Here is a 22,863-nt window from a genome sequence, read left to right on the forward strand (position 1 = left end):
GCTATAACATCCTCCAATGAACACGCCTGGCTAATGAATATTAATTAGCTACGTTTTGACCTTCCAATGGCGGAGGGTTGGACTATGAATATTAAGAACCAAGCCTTCGTCGCAGTAGGATTTGTAAATTCGTTTACCGGGGGTGAGTCCTGAGAGCGAGAGAGACGCAGTGTGGGCGGGTTAAGAAACTGCGAGAGGGAGGAGATATAACACTGTCTTTTTTTCTCACGGCGTCCACCGAAAACGGGGGCATTGGTTTCTTAGTACATAATCTTAATATTCTTTCAGCTTCGCTCCTTTTCACAGTTCAAATCATTTCGTGAGGCACCGGAGGCCCCATCGCTCCACCCGTTGCGTTCGCTGCGCTCGTGTGTCGGCGGGCATCAGGCTGTCATAGGTGTGTGTGAGTGTGTGACGGATGCTTAGAGGAGACTGAGCAGGGTACCATCTCACACCTCACGGTAACGTGCATTTCATCCTAAAATAATATTTCTAATTCGATTCGTGCGCTTATGACGGGTTAACACCATCTAAACTGCTCTCTGCTTGTACATATGTAATGATATGGTGATTTCAGGTCGCTTGAATTTCTTTACAGGCTTGAAAAATCGATTCATGTTTGTCGCATATGTGTTACAAATATGAGTGAGCTGTAGGCTAACATTTTAATAATGCGTTTGAAACACCAGGTTATATCACATCTTCCCGTCATTCAAGTTGGTAGCTTTTAAATCTTCATTTATTTAAAAAAAGAATATTGATGTAGGCTATGCAAATGGTATACATCTTTTCAAAACAGATGTTATTCGATCACATTTGATATTCTGTTAACAAACCTGCCTATGTGATATCCGCGTCCGCGCGCACAGCCGCGAGGATACACCTGCATGCGCGTGTAAACGAGGATGCGCAGACTTCTCACTTTCACGCGCACTCAAATCGCTTAATATGTAGGTTTTATTGATTGTTGATTGTCACTAGTAAATATGAAATATATATATATATATTGACACACTGTATCTCAGATGTAAGCCATACCTACTCGGCCAAACTAGGCCATAAAGATGATGTCAAGGGTGTTATATCATATTCACATGTACCTAGAGAGCTAGTATTAGTCTTTATGTTTCCGTTTAAAGAAATCCAAGCAAGGAGATATATGTCTGTCTCTCTGTCTCTGTCCTTGTGCTTATCTGTTTCTCCTCTGTCCTCTATCTTAAACTGCTTTATATCAGGTTAATGCATGTTATTTCCCTCTGTCCTTCCCCTCCTTCCTCCCTCAGATGGCCAGAATGAGTTTTCTCTCCTTTCTCCTCTTTTGCTTGACTTCGGTTGCCCATGGCAACAAAGGTCAGTCTCCTCCATCCTTTTGAATGTTGATATTGAGCATTGTGTTGATGATGAAGTGCGAATGAGTGTGTTAACATTTTCGTTGGCAGCTTTTCGGCACATACAGTCTATTGAAACCAGTCACTTGATTCATTTTGCTGCTGTAAAGTATGAAAACATGTCAGTTATTTAATATATGCCTCCTGTATGAATGACAACTTAGATTTTGTAAAGATCACAAAAGGTAGGCCGCATCTCAAGGTGACATGGGAAGAGACAACATTGAAAAAAGTGAAGAGACATGGAATGACACTCTGGAAGATAGGAGTGAAGAGATGAAAGCTAATGACAGAGATATGTAGACTAACTGGTAGGAGAGCAAAATTTGGAGGAGGACAGAGAGGATGCTTAGATATATATTGTAGGATCTCGGTGAGAAAGAGAGAGGGAGTGAGAGGTCGACTCTTGTCCTTGAAGAAAAGGGTGAAAGCTTATCTATTCTTGTCTCAGCTATTTTTAGAGATGTGGGAAACCGGAGATGCTGTATTTCTTAATTTACGGCTAACGCTTCTCCCGTGTGTGATCACAGACATGCGTAGCTCTTTCTATCTATCCTCCGTCACAGCTGTTGTCAGAGCCGTTCAAAAAAACGCTCTGGTCAGTCAGTGTGTGAAAGCGGCACGTGTGATAAATGGAGGTAGATGCAAAGCATCTCTCAGTCTGTAATCCGAGGAGTAATCCAGTGGTCTGATGCTCAGATTAATGTTATATGGCTGAGTGAGGGATGAGAGGGAGGAAGGCAGGCGTGGCTGGGTGGGAGAGAGAGGGATAGGTAGAGAGATAAATGGCAAAAAAACACAGACTGACTTGAAATATGAGAGCGGGGTGGTCAGCATGCAGCCACACATGAAAAATCCTTACATGCAAGACTGGTCCATTGAGTTAGTGGTCAGCACACTGTCTAGTATAGGATAATATCATATGACCATTCATTTTAATCAAGTAGGGGTCAATAATAAGGATTATTAGTGATGATTTTTACTTGCCTTGCCAACGTTTTTACTGGCACAACCAATCGCAAAATAATGATTGATTTTTATTTTTAGCAATACGTATTTGCTAAAAATTATGTTTTGTTTACAAAGTTCGGGAGGAGCAGGATTTTTTATTCATGTTTTAGTTTTTTTTTTTAAGTTCATTAAATTGATATTTGTTTACATTTATACTGATATATTTAATATATAAATATACACTACCATTCAAATGTAGGGGTCAGTAAGATTTTTTAATGGTTTTGTTGAAGTCTCTTATGCTCAGTTGCTCACTAAGGCTGCATTTATGAACCGTAAAAAATACCGTAAAAACAGTAAAACTGTGAAATATTGTTACTATTTAAAATAGTATTTTAATATATTGTAAAATGGAATTGAATCATGTGACGGCAAATCTCCAGTCTTCACTGTCACTGATTCCTTAGAGATCCTTCTAATGCTTTTTTTTTTTTGTGGATACTATGATTTTCTGAATTCTTTGACGTAAATCAAAGTAAATTTGATGTAAATTATGCTGCTCAATATGAAGTTTAATAGAACAGCATTTATTCGAAATAGAAATTGTTACAATTTGTTACAAAATGATTGGTTTGCAGTTTTCAACACATACTTATGTTTTTAAGACAAGCTAGATAACATTATCTCATTGACAAATCTGTGGAATTTGCAACAATAATGCAAAATACATCAAAGAAAACCAAACGTTTAAGCCAAGGCATAAAATGGGAAATTCAAGATAATGAATGTAAAGATAAAGATTTTCAGTAGCAATGCAGCAGCGACCAGAAAGACCCCAGGCTAGCGGGTCACCCTTATTGTTGAAGATTTCTCTTTTTCAGGGAGTTTGATGTAGGTTTGCATGGTTCGGTCTTTCTCTGAGCGTTCACAGAGAGCTTTCTGTCTGTATTTGAGTGATAGGCGCAATATACCTCACGGTGTGCGATCAGGCCAAACATCTCCACATCTAATTACTCTGCAAAGCAGCGATGCATATCGTTCTGTGTGTGTGTGTTTGTGTGTGTTTTGTGTGTGTCCATCACACAGTTTTGGTGGATCCCCATATGGGTATGTTTATAACTTAATGTGCAAGTGTTATGCATACGTACAGCTGGCCGAACCATTGCACCATCTGCCACTTATGTATTTCAGCACGACTTTTTTATTTGTTGCACATTCCTTTGACTTGGTCTGCTTGTGTGCGTCTTTGAACCTCTGCTCACTCACCTTCATAACAGCATGTTATAAATAGTCTTGTCAGAAAAAAAATAGCCATTTGCTCTGAATCACAGTTTGTTCCTGTGTCTCTCACACCTGTCCCTTGCTTTTGTGATTGTTTTTTCTCAGCCAATAAACACAAGCCATGGATCGAGACGGAGTACCAAGGAATCGTCATGGAAAACGACAACACCGTCCTCCTCAACCCTCCTCTGTTCGCCCTGGATAAAGATGCACCGCTGCACTATGCAGGTAAAAATGCTGATAATGTTGCACGCTTACTTGTTATAGTCATGCTGTGATGATTAATCCACTTAAGGTTACATTTGCAAAGTTTAGTGGGCAAAAATGTCCATTGTCTATTGTCAATAGCACAGCTCACACAGAAGTCACTTTCAAACCAAGCAGTTTTCTGTTGGTCAACGCAGCGAATCCATGTGACCAACCATTGCAAAATCAACTTGGGGAAATCTATCGCCCTCACATGAAATTCTTGACCGCATAGATTCCTATTAAAATGCCTGGATTTCACTCCTGAAAATTCACAGAACAATGATGAATTCGCACCTTTAGTCGGTAGTTATAATCTTTTAGGCCTTAAGTGTGAAACGGAAGCAATAGTTGTGCATAATCATATTACTAGTGTACTTCCAATTGACAGGGTCTAGTTAGGGGTTTGGTGCAAGGGTTATTTTGAAGGGGAGGGAGCAGCTTTGAAGCTTCTTGCAGCTAGTTCAGTACCGCGGTAAGTAATTACATGTTATGTTTACACAAATTACATGAATTACACAGGGATTAAGGCTGACAGACCTCCCCCCTCCGCAGGCTGAGCTAACATTCACAGTGGCGTGTCATTTGTGACAGCACTTCCTGAACACAGACACGTATTTACTTCCAGAAGAACACTCAGCAGCACTTTTCACGTCATTTCACACATTAATGTTTTTTTCACTTGTGTAGTAATGGCGCTTTAAATTAGGATTTTGGAAACAGGTTGTCACGTACAAATATATTTTTTTCAAATGTAATCAGTGCAGACTTCTTTTTCTCTTTTTTTTAGGGGAGATCTGTGGGTTTAGGGTTCATAACGGACCAGGTGGTTCTGGTTCGGCACAGTTTGAGGCCGTGGTGTTGGACCGCTCCACTGGAGAAGGTCTGGTTCGGTCCAAAGAGCCTCTGGACTGTGAAAGCCAGAAGGAGCACAGCTTCACCATCCAGGCGTATGACTGCGGTGAAGGTCCTGACGGCACCAACAGCAAGAAATCCCATAAGTACGAGATTTTTTTCCATTTCAATTCCTGGATTTGGCAAGTTCATGAAAACAACTGTTGTGGTCATCCATTTTGGATTCTAAATTGCACTCTTAACCCCTTTTTTCCCCAAGGGCCACTGTGCACGTTCGTGTAAATGATGTGAACGAGTTCTCTCCTGTCTTTGTGGAGCGTCGGTATGAGGCGTCTGTGCCTGAGGGTCGTCTGTTTGATCGTATTGTGCGGGTGGAAGCCGTGGATGCCGACTGCTCCCCACAGTACAGCCAGATCTGCTTCTATGACATCATCACACCCAACGTCCCTTTCACCATTGATAACGATGGTGAGAACTACAACTGCAAAAGTTTTCTTAATACAATATTGTTCTATATTTTAGTCTGGTGTTTTAAGTTTTGATGTCTTTAATTTCAAACTAATATCTATTTAATCTCCAGGTTGATGATTAAAATTTAACATGAATAAAAGGTTTACACTGTCGCCAGTAGCTTCCATACAAGATTTGATCAAGGCTGTGAGGCTGAAAACTGTTGGACTGAATTGAACAATTAAATCTTTTAAATGCATGATGAACATTTTTTTCTCTGAAGTATGTAGGCTGAAGGCTGTTTTTTACTACTTTCAACATATTTTAATAAAAAGGATTGAAAGGTATGAAAAATCTGTATAATTTTCCTTTATGTCCTTTTAAACCTGTATGACTTTATTTTTTCTCTGGACATAAAATACAAAAGAAGATAGATTTTGTTTTAAAAAGAAGTATGTCAGTATTTTTTGTCCATACAATAGAAGTCAGTGGTCTGTTTAGTTCTATAAAATATCTTCCTTTGTGTTCTGAAGAATGACTAAAGTAAATAATGACAGATTTTTCATTTTTGGGTGAACTATACCTTAACTCAGAATAATTATAATGTAGGTCCCCATATTAATGTGAAAATTATTGAGCATTATTAATAGTGCAATATTATTAAAGTGACAATATTATTACTTTGAGATGCTTTTTTTTATTTAAGACACATTTGATTCAAATTATTTCATTTTGATGATGGTGATACAATTGCCTAAAACTGCTTTTACATTCACCCCATAATATTATTGTATTATATAATATTATAATCCTTCCCGTGAAGATCATAATTTTATACAATTGTTCCAAATAATTGTTTATCTCAAAAATGAGGTGGCATCTCAGTGTTAAGCTGTTTTTTAGGGTAACATCCAAGTTCTCTGAACATCCCAGTTTCTGCAGTGAGACTGAGGGATAGTGACTCTTCCTGATCATTCAATGCAGATCAGAGCACCCATTGACAGACTGAGGGGGAGGCGATCAATAGCCGACATTTTGTAACATGACAAATGCTGATGAAGAAAGAACTGGCCAATGGAAAGAAAACGAAACAACGGAGAAAGATACAAAGAGGAAAGCGCACAAGGAAGAGAAGTCATCCTTTAAGCCATGACTTTGCAGATTTTTCTGCTGTAGTGTGTGTGGTTTGGTTTCGTAATTTGGGTCAGTCTGACTCAGGCTGTACCAGACACCACTGTGTGAATATCCTTTTATTTATTGTGCCACTTCAATATCGTTATTTTACTCTCTCTCTCACTCTCTCTCTCTCTCTCTCTCTCTCTCTCTCTCTCTCTCTCTCTCTCTCTCTCTCTCTCTCTCTCTCTCTCTCTCTCTCTCTCTCTCTCTCTCTCTCTCTCTCTCGCTCTCTCTCTCTCTTTCTCTCTCGCTCTCTCTTTCTCTCTCGCTCTCTCTCTCTCTCTCTCTCTCTCTCGCTCTCTCTCTCTCCTCCAGTTCACTGTTGGCCTTCACCTGTCGCTGTCATCTTTCATTGCTTTGTTTGTTTTTGCTCTCATTTTCAGCTGCTTTTGAATCTTTTGCTTTCTTTATCATATGCTAAGTGTCCCTGGCAGTAGTCAATCTGTTTTATAATTTACAATCAGTCACCAAAGCCTCTGGCTTTCAAATATTGTAACATTCTATGTGCCTATCTAGCCATATAAATAAACCTCTCTCTATCTCTTAAAAATCAAGGGAACATAAAGAACACTGAGCCTCTGGACTCCAAACGCCAGCGTGTCCACAGTTTCTGGGTGACAGCATTTGATTGTGGGAAGAATCGAGCTCAGGCTGATGCTCAAGTCATAGTCACAGTCAAACCTTCCTGCAAGCCAGGCTGGATCGGTAATTATTTTAAAATTAATTTAATTATACAAATTTGGCTATGAATTCAACATTATTGAAAATCGACAATGTTATGTCTCAACATTTGTTATTTTGTATTATTAAATGTGTGTGTTTGAATCACAGGATGGACAAAGCGCATCGAGTATACTCCTGGTTCCGGCAGTATCCCTCTCTTTCCGAACCTGCACTTGGAGACCTGCGAGGAGACGGTTTGGAACATCCAGGCTACTGTTGAGCTTCAGACGGGTCATATTGGGAAGGGCTGTGACAGGGACAGCTACTCCGATCGATCTGTGCGCAGACTCTGTGGTACGTGTGTAAACGGTATAAATTTCTGATCCGGGAAAATTGTTCATTTTTCTGATAAATTGTCTACAGTTTGAATTTGATGATGGCAGACCCTTGTTCATTAGGATTAGACATGATTAGCGGACAGAAAATTGAGGACTTTGGAGTTTATCTGTTGTGCTCTCTGTCGCCCAACTGTTCATCTCATTTAGAGCAGATGGGAAAATGTCCCAAATCATTCCGTTCTCCTCAGATTAGCAGCAGGATGCAAATCCCTTCAAATTAGGGTTTACTTCATAATTCCATAGTTCTTGCTGACACCAGCCTTGTTTTCAAATCAATAATGTGTTGGCTTTTAACATTTTCAGGTGCTGTGAGGGGTGAAGTCGACCTCCTTCCACCTCCATCCCCTCCAACCAATTGGACTGCCGCGCTACCGACTCTACCATCCTCTGATTCATCCCTGGTCTTCTCCTTCAATGGCTCCACCCATGTTGCTGTAGTACCTGATTCAGTTGCTTCAGCAGTATCCGGCGATCACTTCACCCTGCAGCTCTGGATGCGAAGAGGAGGTGCCAGCACTCAACCACCGGCCAATCAGGCGAGGGGAACCCGTAAAGAGGAGGAGACTATTGTCTGCAGCACTGTAAAGAATGGTCAGTCTGTGCTATTTCAGTAGTCGATACTAGTGCCAGTAAAATTCAATACCACAGAAAAAAGAAGAGTGTTGTTCAAACTCTTTTATTTAAAAAGTTTTAATTCTGTTCAAAATGATTGGGGCCTGTACATTTTTTGTATTAAAAATGCAGTAAAACTGTGAAAAATTGTTACAATTTTATAGAACTGTGTTCTTTTTAAATATATTTTCAAATTTGTTTTTTTCCTGTGATGGCAAAGCTGAAACATTTCTTATTATTATGTTGAAAAGTTGAAAACAGTTGGGCTGCTTAATATTTTTGTGGAATAATTATTTTTCAAAAGAACAGAATTTATTTGAAATAGAAGTCTTTTGTAACATTATACATGTCTTTACTGCCACTTTTGATAAATATAATGCATCCTTGCTGAATTAGTATTCAGTATTAATTTATTTGAATCCTACAGACCCCAAATGTTTGAACGGTAGGGTACATATTAAAATAAAATAAAAAAATGAAATTAAAAACATGGAATGTAGTCTTGAAGTATTTAAACACATATCAGATGTGTTTACATTATTACCAAGATCGTTTTTGACCATGAAACTTAGCACTGAGGTACCAGTAACTTTGACATCCCTGGTCATATTTGAGCTGCTCTACTAAACAGTGTTATGATCTCATTTCCAGATGACACATACTCTCATTACTCTTTATCGGTACATGGCTGTCGTCTCTCTCTTTTCTATTGGCCGGATGTGTCCGCTGCAAGACCCGTCAAATTCCTTTGGAAACTGGAACAGGTAAACTAACCGTGACAGCAAATCTCAGTTACTTGAATTCTGTCACACACAGTCTGTCACAGGAACTAATAGAGATATCTTGTTTTGGATCATACAAACACACATCTGGATGTGTACACCTTGTTTTCAGAGCTTAGCTGAACTTTGACTTCTGTCTCTGATAGGTGTGTGACAGTGAGTGGCATCACCTGTCCCTCAGTGTGCAGTTCCCCTCTGTCACACTATATGTGGATGGTGTGACCTTTGACCCTGCACTCATCCATGACAACGGAGCTATCCCCAACCCTGCACCACACCAACGGCTGGTCATCGGAGCATGCTGGGGTAATTTTACAATTAGTCATATGTGATAAATCTTCAATTGGTGTGAAGATATCAGCAGTAGGTGGAGCAGAAATCTGTAGTACTGTTCTTTTCTGAGTGTTTCAGCTATTAATAGACTCATATATAATTTAGCTAAACAGAACCGTTCTTACACACTGTGGCTCTCATTTAGAGTGTGTGTGTTAGAAAGAGGCTCAAGCTTTCATTCTCCCTCTATTCTGCTTTCTGGGTCACCTAGTCTTTGTTCATCACCTCTTAAGATAATGTTTTGACACTGAGCTGAGGCTTTAAGTAATAGTTAGCCTAATAATGACAGTTGATTTATGCCATTATTTACTCACCCTAATGTCATTTCAAACCATGGGCAGTAATTATAGTTTTCTGAACCAATCAAAATTGAAGTCGTTATACACTGATAATTTTCACCTCCACCAAAGTTTGTATCTAACATGCATCCTAATTAACAAAAGTGGTGCATTCATGACTAATGGAATGTGTATGGCTTCAGAAGCTTTAGAACAGCGGTATTCAAATGGCGGACAATGGTCCGTTTCTGGACCCCGGCTTCGTTCCATCTGGACCGCTGGACATAATTGCACAATTTTACCGTTTCAGCAGATTAAAGTGAGCAGCCCGTCAAAACAACAGAGCGGTTCACACCGCTAGCGCTCAGGGTCGTTTACAGTAATACTCTTTCGGCGGTACATCCTCTAATATTTCTATCTAGAGCCAAATGCACTTAAAGTGTTAGTTCACCCAAAAATGAAAATTATGTCATTAATGACTCACCCTCATGTCGTTCCAAGCCCGTAAGACCTCCGTTCATCTTCGGAACACAGTTTAAGATATTTTAGATTTAGTCCGAGAGTTTTCTGTCCCTCCATTGAAAATGTGTGCACGGTATACTGTCCTTGTCCAGAAAGGAAATAAAGACATCATCAAAGTATATATGTGACATCAGTGGGTTAGTTAGAATGTTTTGAAGCATCGAAAATACATTTTGGTCCAAAAATAACAAAAACTACGACTTTATTAAACATTGTATTCTCTTTCTAATTCATTTCAAATAAATGTTGTTCTTTTGAACTTTCATTCATCGTAATCTTTAAAAAAAATCAATACTTTTTCCACAAAAATATTAAGCATCACAACTGTTTTCAACATTGATGATGATAAGAAATCTTTAATGAGCACCAAACCAGCACATTAGAATGATTTCTGAAGGATCATGTGACACTGAAGACTGGAGTAATGATGCTGAAAATTCAGCTTTACCATCACAGGAATAAATTACTAATACATTAAATTTTTAATGTATAATAAAATATAAAAAACACTTTTGAACTGTAGAGCAATTTATTTTCATATCATATACATTTATATATATTGTTAGATGTATGGTTTAAATACAGTTTATAACATTAAATATGAATTTTAATACATTCAAATAGCAAATAGTTATTTTAAAATATTTTACAATATTACTTTTTTTTACTATATTTTTTATCAAATAAATGCAGCTTTGGCGAGCATTAAAGACTTTTGAACGTTAATGTAGGTTTCAAATGACATGTTAGTGAGTGAAGAATGACAGTTCTTTCCATTTTTAGATGAACTATTCCTTAAAAATGAATGAATACAGCTTTTTATTTACTTCCTTTCCCTTATTCCTCCCTATAGAGCCAGAAGAGAAATCGAAAGACATCGTGAACAACACCATGCCAGAGAGTAAAGACACAGGTGAGGAGAACATGCCTATGTTTGTGTGTGGATGAGGGTGTGCAAGTATGTGTTATTCATGAGCTTTCTGGGATCAATAGAGATACTCGGTTAAATGCCAGCATGTGTTTAATGTTCTCAAAAGAGTCTGTATCGATTGATATTTATATATCTTCTCATTTTGGTCCACAGGGAAGTTTGTCAGTGGTTACAAAGGGCTTTTGTCAGGAGTAACAGTGCGTCCAGGAAATGTGGAGCCACACAGTGTAGTGGAGTGCCTGTATGCCTGTCGAGAGGGCCTTGATTTCGGAGACCTTGAGACTTTGGGCTCAGGCATGAAGGTACATTCAAACTATAACTTAAAGTTTGATAACTTTACATTTTTCCCATAACACAGCCCAGATTTCTTCCCAAAGGCCCATTATGGCTATAAATGTTCTGGTTTGTTTTTTGTCTAACTGAGATGCAAAATTGTTTTCTGTAGTTATCTGTCAATAGAGCTTAATTTGCATTTAACCTGGAAAATTCCTGTAACATTTAAACAAGCTTCATTTTATTTTATTTTACTAACCCTAGTTTATTTTCCTCAGGTGCATGTGAACCCTAGCCAGTCTGTACTGGTTTTAGAGGGAGACGACATTGAAAGTTTCAACCGTGCTGTTCAGCAGGTGACATACAGGAACTCTCTACGATTTGCCACCCCTGGTGTCCGTCCTCTCAAACTCACCACCTCTCTGAGGTACGTGACAACCCACAAGCTGAAATAGGGATCTTTCTTCAGCATTTCAAATTAACTAACATATCTAAAGTCTTAGGAATTTAAACTCAATATTATTAGTCATTTTGTCAATTTACTGCAGTGGACAAGTAGGTTAGTTTGTGTTTAACTGCCTAAACTGAAATTAAAATACTGAATTAAAGATAAGGAGATGATATACAATCAATTGCTAAGTGCAGAGTGAAGAAAATCTGTAAAGATGTTGAGATATCAAGTCAAGGGGTCGCGGTGAGCAGCTGTATATGGAAGTAAAATAATGGCAAATGTTTTTGAAACAAAAAAGCCTGTTGAATTGCACTACTTGAAAAAAATATGCATTGCATTAACCATGCTTGCATTTTAATGCATTGTATTTTTAGGGCTTGCATTTCTATGGGCTGAAATTCAGCATGGTTGAATATTTAAGCTGTGAATATTTTAATTCAAAACATTTCAAACACATTTTCATTATTAAAAATTCAATAATCCATATTCACATTTCATATTTCACTTCCAAAATATTCAAACTGTTTAAAAACACAACCTATAATATTCAACAGGCAATTTTCGGTCCATTTTATTTTGCTTTGCAAATTCGCTTCCACAAATTCAGTGGTTCAAATTCGACAGTAAATTCAACATTTCCATCCAGGAACTGCAGGAAAAGCAGTAGATTACCGAGCATAATCTCCATCTGCTGTTAGTCGATCTCACCAGCAGGAGGTGCAAGCACGTGTTGTTGACGAAGACCAGAGCAAAAGTTAGAGCAGGCTATTCATTCATTCATAAAAACTAATTTACAGCAATTTAAGTGTATTTGTGTATATTTTATGTTAAATTCAGTGTCGTCACGGTTACATTTTCTGTGTAGCCTACATGCATCTTTCTCTACCATGAACGAGATTATAATACAGTGATATAAAAGACCAAACTCGCAGGCAAGCAGATGGACTCAGAATATGAATTTATGATATTGCCGTAAAGTTGGCTTGACATTGGACATTCGCACATTTAGGGACCGTTTCTAAATTTACGACATTGGTATACACATTTCTAACTTCAATAGCATTTGAAGAGAACGGCTTACAGCCATAAAACCAACTGTAAAGTGTTCATGTAGGCGTCAGGCATAATGCACACCTTTTTGATTTTTGATATTTATTCAAATAAATTAAAGTTTGCTATTGAAGTTAGAAACGTGTATACATAGTTCCCACAGGCCAATTAATGTCACGTGACCTCCCCGGAGACGCCATCTTTGAGGGCATAAGCTGCTCTGTTTACAAAGTTTTACAAGCAAATTTCGAATATTTCTTTCAGTTTATAATGTTACGAAAATCATGAAGAGACAAAGTGGCAGAGATTATAAAGAGACTCTATTAAAGCTATGGTATACGATTTTGAAAATCGGTCGAGAAAGCCTGAATTTTTTAAAAACTCATCCCGCCCCTCCACACACACACCCCTCCCCTCTGTGCTACCTGATCCCTCCCACCGGGAAACGAACTGAACTACGTCACTCAGTCAAGCTGTGATCACCGGTAGTAAACATCGGAACTGAGATGTAATGTCAGTTCATGTAATGTTCAATCTAATGACCTCGCTAAAGACACATCATATGTAAAATTGCCTTTAGACTCTTGAACTTAGTTGCTTCATCAACAATTCAATGTCACGTTTGAGTTCACGTCAACGCAAGATTAGCAACACATGAAATGTTCTAAACTCCCCACCACCATTAGTATAATACTAATAGTATTGCTAAGGTTTTCAGTAATTGTTATTGCAGCACACAGCGCATCTTGTTCAAATTTCGATCGGCTCGAACAGAAACCCGCTAGGCCTACTGAAATATATTCAAGTACTTCAAGAAATATAATTACTTTGACCCGTGAAAGGCGATGCTAAACGGCTAACATTCCAATGCCGACCGACAGCATGAGCAAGTTGTCAAACTGATAAAAAGCTATTTTTGTAACACGTCCATAAAAGTATAAATAAATGTTTACCTGCTCAACAAAAAGTCAGCCGTGTCAGCGACCGCGTCGGTCTTCAGTCCCAGATCTTCCCGAAGCTTCCTCCAACGGTCAATGGTGGACCCTATATTTATCCTACTCAAAGTTCGGCGTTCTTCACATTTTTTTTTTATCTCTGCTCGTTCCTCTAATGACTTTCTCTTTCGTCCTTACTTTACTGTAGGGGCAAGCAGGGGACGCTTGCTGCTGTCTTTTTTTTTTTTATCCATTGCTGATATGCTACTTAGCTAGCTACCATAGACTGTCAGCTGCTTGCTCGCGCAATTTCATGTCGCAGGAGGGGGGCGGGGGCGGGTACGGTGGGGTGGAGACGCGAGCGCCAGGCGGAGTTTCAGTGGAGCTGGTGATTGGATGAGAGCAGTTGACCAATGTAAGCTGTCCGGCCGGACAGCTTACATTGGTCAACTTCTCTGCGGCTGTACAGCCAATAGAGTGAATGGATTTTTTTCATTCTTTTTTCTATTCATATTGTTAGGATTGTACTATATAACCATAACCAGCATCTAAACGAGGATATTAATAATGAACAATCTTTGAAATCGTATACCCTAGCTTTAACACAAGACAGAGAGAGGTACAATGCGAAAATTTCAGTCATAAATGGTGTGGAGGAATTGATTATGCAGCACTGATTATGCAGCTTTGCCTCATACAGTATTATCATGTGTAACGTTACCATTATCTGGTATTTTATACACATGTGAGCAATTCCGAGCCTGGAAATCACTGGAGGCGTACAATCAGTTTGTCGAGGGTTGGGTTGGTGATGTTTGCTCAAGTGCAATCAATGGAAAAGTAGTCATCATAGCGAATGTATGTAGCGTGATGCTAGACTATCTATTTAAAAGCCATAGCCTTCATAATAGCCCTTATAACAGTCATCGGTGCTTTCTGTAATATGCATGTACTTATTTGTACACTGAAGAATAGGGTTGGAACGGTACATGTATTCGTATTGAACCGAAACTGTACGGGCGTCACGGTTCAGTGCATGAATATACACGGTATAAAAATAAATAAAACTCGCGTGCAAATTAATTAATGTAATGCGGAACTACTTTATACGCGGGTTCTTTAGGGACATAACGGACATAATCTGAGATTGCAATGCCTGGAGTGAGTGTGTGTGTGTGTGTGTGTGTGTGTGTGTGTGTGTGTGTGTGTGTGAGTCGCGCGCGCGATCGAACAGTGGAAACTGTTGTTTTTAATACCTCGTCATTATGTTAATACAGGACATCTTTCAAACTGCAAAGTGTTAACTTGTTTATTATCCTCGCAGCCATAACCTCCGTTGTTGTTCTGACAAAAGCTTAGTCTTCTCACATTCATGAAGTCTAAAGACGGGTATACTGTAAAATCCAAATTTAACTGAACCTCCGGCACGATTTGAACATCCATTGACCCAGCAGGAGATGACCATTTTCACTTTTTTATCACGAAATTAACTCGTTTCAGCTTCTTCTTCTAATATTCTGCCCGAAACATGCCCACAGAAATGGCGCCGGGTCGGCAAATGCCCGTATGTTGTGATGTCATGTGGGAACTATGTATACCAATGTTGTATGCAACTTTAGAGACGGTCCCTAAATGTGCGAATGTCTAATGTCAAGCTAATTTTACATTTACATTTAGTCATTTAGCAGACGCTTTTATCCAAAGCGACTTACGGTTAAACTAACATTAGGACAACAATGTGCAAGTGCTATGACCCTTCCCAGTTTAATCTAATGCAGTACGTGTAGGCATACTTATATATATATATATATGTGTGTGTATATATACTGTATATAGAAGAGAAAGTGTTCATATTAATTGATCAAGTGTTGATTTTATGCCAGTATATCACTGGGAAACTGCGCATTTAGTTCATATTCTGAGTCCATCTGCTTGCCTGTAGCCCATATATAGTACAGGCTACATCCCCAATAAGGTGCGAGTTTGGTCTTTTATATCACTGTATTAGTCCATTAAGCTACGATATCCTTGAGTATGATGAGGTATTGAGGGAAACCAATTATAATACCATTCATGGTAGAGAAAGCTGATAAACATGTAGGCTACACAGGGAAAGTAACAAGGAAAGTTATTGAATTAAACATAAACATAACTTTTGTGTCTTTATCAACTTTTCCGCATATATACTGACCCAGATAATCATCACAAAAACTTAATGCATACTCAATTGCTGTAAATTAGTTTTTATGAATGAATGGCTTGCCTGTTAACTGTTGCTCTGGTTTTCGTCAACAACACGCGCTTTTCCACCAAATAAAAATATGACATTATTATAGAAGACAAATCAGCCTAAAGCATTATTAAATGTGTTAGCTTTTAACACATCATAATCATAAAGCATTCCAGCAAAATGACACAAAATATTTGATACTTTATTCTCAAGTATCTAAATATTCAGTTTAAATCATCAGACTTCTCTTTGTCCTTCTGCAGGTGTTTCAGTGAAGAGAGCTGTCTCTCTCTCAGACAGCTGGAGGGTTACCTGGTCGTGCTCCAGCCTGACGCCCCGCAGATCTCTCTGTCTGGGGTGGGACCCCACCTGGCCCGACCAGCCGCTGAATTTGAGGGTCCTCAAGGGGTTCCCTTGTTTCCTGAGCTCCGTATCGTCTGCTCCTTGTCTCATGCTGTGAACACAGCTGCTCAGGGCATGGAAGGAGGGGGTAAGCTTTGAACATCTCACCTAAAACTGTGAACCCACAGCTTGATGGATGACCTCTGTATGGGTTTTTTTCTAATCAAAATGGATTCTTTTTATTTATTTCTGGAAAATGATCTCTACATCAGACCCTGTAATAGCCAAGAGGCTCAACTTGATGAATAACTAAGAACAAAAGATCTGCAGTCTAAAGCCCTATTCGCATGAGATAAGTATTACCTGGTGACCTCTAGTCATTTGTAATAATTGCGGAGGTTGTCTGTGATCTTAATCCCGATCTTAATAATGGAGTGTTTTGATAGTATTTTGGGTGCTAGGTCATATCGCTATAGGCTACACCATACAACTATACAATTTGCAGAAAGAGAGTGTTTTGATAGTATTTTGGGTGCTAGGTCATATAGGCTACACCATACAACTATACAATTTGCAGAAAGAGAAAGCTGAAAACCATCAGAAGAGCAAAAACAAACAGAATGATTTGATGGAGATGAATTACATAGCAGCATGCGGTAAGGAACATTATTCTGTTTATGATATATCATACACCTAGACCTATAACTACAAGACATTTCCAAGCAATAGCCTATTGACATCATATCCGGGAGATAAGTCAGTAAATTCGAGTAAAATCACAGGCTTCACTTATCCCGTGCGAATGCGCCACACGAAATTCAGATGTGGGGGGGTAATTTCTAAATCACACGTGGTCCCCAGGTGATACTTATCCCGTGCGAATAGGGCTTTAGAGTGTGTTTTGGTTTTGTCTGGAGGTGGTGCACCATAGATGGACTTTCTATTAAAGAAGTCAAGATCTATCATCAGATATTTGCAAGTTAGTATGCAATGTGAGAAAAACTAGCAATGGAATTGCTTATCTACTTATAGGTTAACTTGTACTCAGTCTGTTATCTGTAACTTTAAGCTTGTGCAATGCAGGAGACAGAACTTTGCTCTCCTCTCACTTCAGCATTATGGCCAAAGGCTAGAGAGTTATTCAGTCTTTTTCTGTCTCTTTTTTTCAGCACTGATGTCAGATGCTGTGGCTCACACTCTGGATGGATGTGAAGTCCAGCCCTTGGGGGAGGAGCTAAACCCAGAAAGGGAGGAGCTTCTGGTTGACATGGAGGCGTTAAGAGAGAGAGGGCTGGACATCATTAACACAACGGCCTACATTGCCATCACTGGTAATTTTTCATCATTAACTTAACAGCTTACATTGCCATCACTTGCAATAAAGTTTGTCTCAATTTTGAACAATATATATATAAATTGTTTTAGAAATTGAAACATATTGAAAAATATTTTGCATGAATAGTTTTGTGCTATTGTGCTAGTTTTTGTACTTCTTCAAAATAAATGTCACTTGGTTTAATAGTCTATTAAATAAATTTAAAACATTTATACGTTTAAGTGTTACTTTAGTGTCCGGGTACTTTTAAGACTGTTTGTGTGTTCAAGTCATGTCGTCAAGATCGTACCCAGCAAGCAATAGCTGTCATTTCAACTCTGTCTAGATTAACTTTAGACCTGATATAGTCCGGCTATGAGTAACCCACTTCTAGCCAAAATAATCTTGAATTTGGTTACATGTCGTTTTTGCTAAAATAACTTGCGAGATGTATGATATTCCATCATGTAAGTAAAGTCGACAGTGATTACAAGGTGTTTGTTTTCATTTCTTTGACATGTTCTATGGGTAGCCTAGCCTGTGCTTCTATTCTTGGGCTATGGTTTTCACTGACAGCCCAAATTTTGTCTCGTTTTAGCCTAGACGTCAGGGCTGTGTTTGGACGTGGCTGTCTTTGTTCTTCATTTTCTGGAAGTAGATTTTAAGAACCTTGCTGTATTTTTGTGTAATTATTAATTAAGAGAAAGTACTCCGCCATTTTACTCCGACGAAAGTTCCCACCTCGTAAACACGAACTTCCCAGGAGCACATGAACGCACCATGTAAATGTAAATCATGTACACTATTGTTCAAAAGTTTGGGGTCAGTAAGATTTTTGTTGATGTCTTTTTAATTAAGTCTGCACAATATATTGTTTTAGCATCGATATCGCAGGATGTGCAATGTCAAGTATAGGGATCAGCTGCTCCCTGGGTAGGAACTCGATTGATTTGCCATCATAGAGTGAATGTTTATCATTTGCATGTGTTTTAAGTCCTGTCAGTTTAAGCATCAAGCGCAAAAAGACTGGAACTGGTTTTCTGTGTGCGCACATGGAGCCTCGCAGACAGCACTTGAATGCCGAATTCAGTTCTCTTTCTCTTTCTCTTGAGCTTGAACAGTCACGTGCATGCAACATGAAGTCAAAATGCCTGTTTCGGCAAGTCTCCTCGTAAACACAGTCGGTCATGTGTTGTAAACAATTGAGTAAAAAAACGGATCCGTATCATTATATTTGATCCTTGCTTTAGTCTTAAAGTGACAGCAGCCTAATATACCCACAGATGCTTGTCACCAATGTTAATCAACCAAAGAGAAAGAGAAAATCACTTTTGTAGCTTTAACAAAGATCATTTTGTTTCAAAACCTTATTTTAGCAGAAACACATAATGAACTCATTCTTATTTATTTCACAGGAAACATTCTTTAATCCTTCCTTTTCTCTCTTTCAGGAGCGGAGTCTATCTCTGTGTATGAGGATGTGTTGCGCTCCATTCGCTATCGCTTAGCAAAGGGCTCTGCTCGTTTTGAAAGAAGATTCCGTCTGTCGTGCTCAGAAATGAACGGCCGGTACACCAGCAACGAGCTCACGCTGGAGGTAATGAACACCACTGAACACACGCGACACTGATATGGATCCTTCAGCCTGACCTACAGCACACTAACCTAGTACACACACTTCTTGACAAAGAACACCATCGAAAGTTCACACTCTTAATGTTGATGCATAATTAACACACAATCTCACTGTCTTTGTCTTGCTCAGGTGAACTTCCTGCATTCTCTGGACAGTCTGTACCATCCGTCTCACCTGCTGGCGTCTCAGCAGCAGTTCCTCCACCCATCCCATCACACTGGAGAACTGAGTGGACACACACTCCCCAGCCCACACCGCAACTCAGGTACATGTCTGAAATATGTAAACACAAATATTTACTGATATATCTAAATAGGATTAAAAGTGATTAAATGGTTAGTAAAGTTATTAAAGGGTAATTTAAGCTCTTAAGGTCAATTTATAATGTTAGTAAATTGTCTTTTTTTACTGCAAGAGTTTTGAGTTTTGAAACTTACAGTATATTGTAATAGTATAATAAAATCATTCATCTCAAAAGACAGTTTTATTCCTCATGATATAACCCTTTAAAAAAGTATAAACTATAAAGAATAAACATAATGTCTCTCTCTCTCTCTCTCTCTCTCTCTCTCTCTCTCTCTCTCTCTCTCTCTCTCTCTCTCTCTCTCTCTCTCTCTCTCTCTCTCTCTCTCTCTCTCTCTCTCTCTCTCTCTCTCTCTCTCCTCATGCGTAAAGTTGTTCCAGGAGCTGCAACTGTCATCATCATGGTGTGCGTGGGTTTCTTGGTTGTCATGGTGATTCTTGGTGTCTTCCGCATCCGTTCCATCCACCGTCGTGGTGACGGAGCAAGAGGCGGAGGCAAAGAGGGCAGTAACCAATGGGATGATTCGGCCCTCACCATCATTGTGAACCCAATGGAGGTATGAATCCAAAAGTAGATACATATACTACTTTTCAAAGGTTTGGGGTTGGTAATTTTGTTTGTTATATTTTTGAGAAAAATAAATGCTGTATGCTCACCAAGGCTGCATTTATTTGATAAAAAATACGGGAAAAAACTGTACTATTGTGAAATATAATTTAAAATAACTGTTTTCTATTTGAAAATATTTTAAAATGTCATTTATTCCTGTGATGGAGTCTTCAGTGTTACATGATCCTTCATGAAATCATTCTAATATGCTGATTTGGTGCTCAAGAAACATTTCCTATTAATATCAATGTTGAATCAGCTGTGCTGCTTAATATTTTTGTGGAAACTATGATTCCCCTTTTCCCAGGAATCCTTAATGAAAATGAAAAACAACAATTTATTTGAAATATAAATCTTGTGTAACATTATAAATATATCTTTACTGTCAGTTTTGATTACCGTAAGTAAATGCATCCTTGCTGAATTAAACTGTTATTTTATAAAAGAAAAAAATCTCTTACTCACCCAAACTTTTGTACTGTAGTGTATCAGCATTATTACTGATATGTGTGGTATCTTACACGTCTCTCTTCATATTCTCTCTCTTAGACATACGAGAACCGCATGGGTATTGCAACAGATATTGAAGGAGAGTGTGATGATGAGGAAGAAGTAGTGGATTCGCCCGATGATACCAGTGATGACCAACGAATCATCATCAAGAAAGAGGGAAGAGACTCCGCCCCCAGACGCTACTGAACCAATTAGCCATGCCCACATTCTAAAACTCCTCCCACTCATTTAAAATACAGGAATATACACACACAGACGCACCATCAAAGATAATGAAAAAAGTGTCTAAAACACCTGTGACACAATTATAGGATCTCAGCCTCTGTGAATGCAATGCTTCTCTCTGGAATGTACGCTCCCACAATGCACAAAGCATTCCCTAGTCACCACTCTCGAATCAGATCCCAATATTTATTAATGGCACAATTATGTTCATTCATCCTACAACCTTTCCAATTGATGTGCTCACAACACTGTATTAAACATAAGGAAAACACTAATTGTCAACTCATATAAACTAATTGACTCAGAATGTTTCAAATTACAGCCCTTTGTAACTAATATAATGTCTACGTACAAAACGACTTCAGAAGCTGTATTTCCTCTGCACAATCTGTCTCTTGATACATTCCTTGAACAAATTCACATGTACAGATATAGAGGACTAGTCAGTAAAGGTGTTTCGTAATAGTGATAGACAGCAGCTAGGTATGCAAGTGCTTTCTTTTAAGCATCACAACACACACGCACGCACACACAAATCTTTTGTGCACCTCTTCTCACAACCTCACGAAAAACACAGTACAGTGCAATGCCCTCTGCTGTATCAGAATGTTAGCTCAACCTGGGCAGTTTTGATTGTACTTAAATGTGTGTAAATACAAATGACTACTACTATTATTATCATTTTTTTGTTTCATTATTTGCGTTAATTTTCAGTCTTTGCACTTTCAGATAGGCTAGGCTTGGAATTTTTTTCTAATATCTCTACTGGTAATATACAGTGACAATGACAATAATAGTATTAGTAATAAGAGCGGTAATGATTGGCTTGATGAATGTCTATTTATTTGTGTGTTCAATTGTGTAATTTAAAACTTGTTAATATCTGATTCACAGTGAAACAGAAAGGCATATTATTGTAATGCCTAAACACTCCCACTCTGCCATCATCCTCCCTCTCTCTTTTCTCCCCCGTCCTTTCTCTATCCTTACACTCTTTAGATACTGCCACTGCTTTTTTGGGTTTCTGAATGTACAACTGTGCCAACCCTTCCTCATTCCAGCTCGCACTTCCCTCTCTTTTCCCGTGACTATTTCTCTGTCTGTGTTAGTGTACAGTGGAAACCTGTCAGTAAATAAAGGCCTGTTGTTTTTGCAGTGTGATATTAAGAATGGATAAATTTGCATTAATAAGCTATATTATTTCAATGGTTACCATTGGGAAAATTAACTATACTTATAGACACAATGACATGGATTATATGGATTGATTGTTATTGATAACCGTCTGAAGAAATAACCTGTTCAAAAAATTCATAATAAAAACACACGGATGACGTCAGAATGTGGTCTCTGGTTTTTTCATGTTGTTCTTGAAAGGGGATAGTTGAATACAACAGTCAGAATGGCATAAACAGTCAATTTACAACAAGAAACATGAAAGGCTCAAAACATCAGAACCAGACCAAATCCAAATCAGAAAAGATTAATAAATATATTTAGGGGGGAAAAACGACTGCGCATGTTAGCAAGGGCTTCTAAAAATGGTTTCATTGATTTTATAAATATAACAAACGGAGTGGGGAGAGGGAAGTGGTAAGGAATCTACATTTATTTATTTTGCCAATATTATAATGCTATTAATCAAATAAAACAAAACACGGCCGTCTTTGGTTGTTCCATACATTCTATTTTATAAGGTGAAAGTAAAGTATCAGCAACCACAGCTTTCCTGATTACTTTGAAAAAAGGTAACAGCCAGAATAAATAAAATGAAAAAATAAATATATATATATATATATATATATATACACAAACAAACAAATAAATAAATATGGAACAGTTTTTTTAAAGAAAGTGACATTAGCAAGACAACAACTGTACAAATGAAATGGATTTAAAAAAATCACAGAAATCTGAACAATATTATTAAAATTGCAACAAACTTGTTTATTCCCATCCTGTTGGGCAGCATGTTCATTTTCTTGCCATTGTGTTCTATAAATTAATAAAGCAAGAGCTTTACAAGTTTATATTTCTGTTCTGGTTGGCAGCCGTTATAGCAATACTCCCCTAAATTACAAATTACACGTATATTCATTTTCAAAAGTTACAGA

The 22,863-nt window shown here is 38.3% G+C and overlaps 1 protein-coding gene across 2 annotated transcripts; it reads left to right on the plus strand.

Moving 5' to 3' along the window:
- Window positions 1–139: 139 nt before the first annotated feature.
- Window positions 140–22,091, plus strand: clstn3 (calsyntenin 3). Of its 2 annotated transcripts, none has more exons than XM_056269929.1 (19): window positions 140–397; window positions 1,284–1,350; window positions 3,726–3,848; window positions 4,657–4,867; window positions 4,981–5,189; window positions 6,903–7,052; window positions 7,179–7,364; window positions 7,712–7,999; window positions 8,672–8,784; window positions 8,949–9,108; window positions 10,789–10,848; window positions 11,020–11,168; window positions 11,418–11,566; window positions 16,069–16,295; window positions 17,317–17,478; window positions 18,914–19,059; window positions 19,228–19,363; window positions 19,774–19,958; window positions 20,561–22,091. In XM_056269929.1, exons 2-19 carry the CDS (start codon window positions 1,284–1,286, stop codon window positions 20,708–20,710), a joined length of 2,871 nt encoding a protein of 956 aa, XP_056125904.1. In that variant the 5' UTR covers window positions 140–397; the 3' UTR covers window positions 20,711–22,091. The 2 variants fall into 2 exon arrangements, with proteins under 2 accessions (XP_056125904.1, XP_056125903.1); XM_056269928.1 differs by having other exon boundaries at window positions 141–461.
- Window positions 22,092–22,863: the final 772 nt, after the last annotated feature.

This window comes from Rhinichthys klamathensis, unplaced genomic scaffold, assembly GCF_029890125.1.
Source record: "Rhinichthys klamathensis goyatoka isolate OS25496 unplaced genomic scaffold, OSU_Roscu_1.1 h1tg000295l_1, whole genome shotgun sequence".
NCBI lineage: Eukaryota > Metazoa > Chordata > Actinopteri > Cypriniformes > Leuciscidae > Rhinichthys > Rhinichthys klamathensis.

Excerpts from the sequence above, each read along its gene's own strand:
- clstn3 (XM_056269929.1), top strand. The coding sequence starts at position 1,284 with ATGGCCAGAATGAGTTTTCTCTCCTTTCTCCTCTTTTGCTTGACTTCG. Across the intron at positions 3,849-4,656 it reads TGCACCGCTGCACTATGCAG|GGGAGATCTGTGGGTTTAGG; the intron begins GTAAAAATGCTG and ends TCTTTTTTTTAG. Across the intron at positions 8,000-8,671 it reads CTGCAGCACTGTAAAGAATG|ATGACACATACTCTCATTAC; the intron begins GTCAGTCTGTGC and ends TCTCATTTCCAG.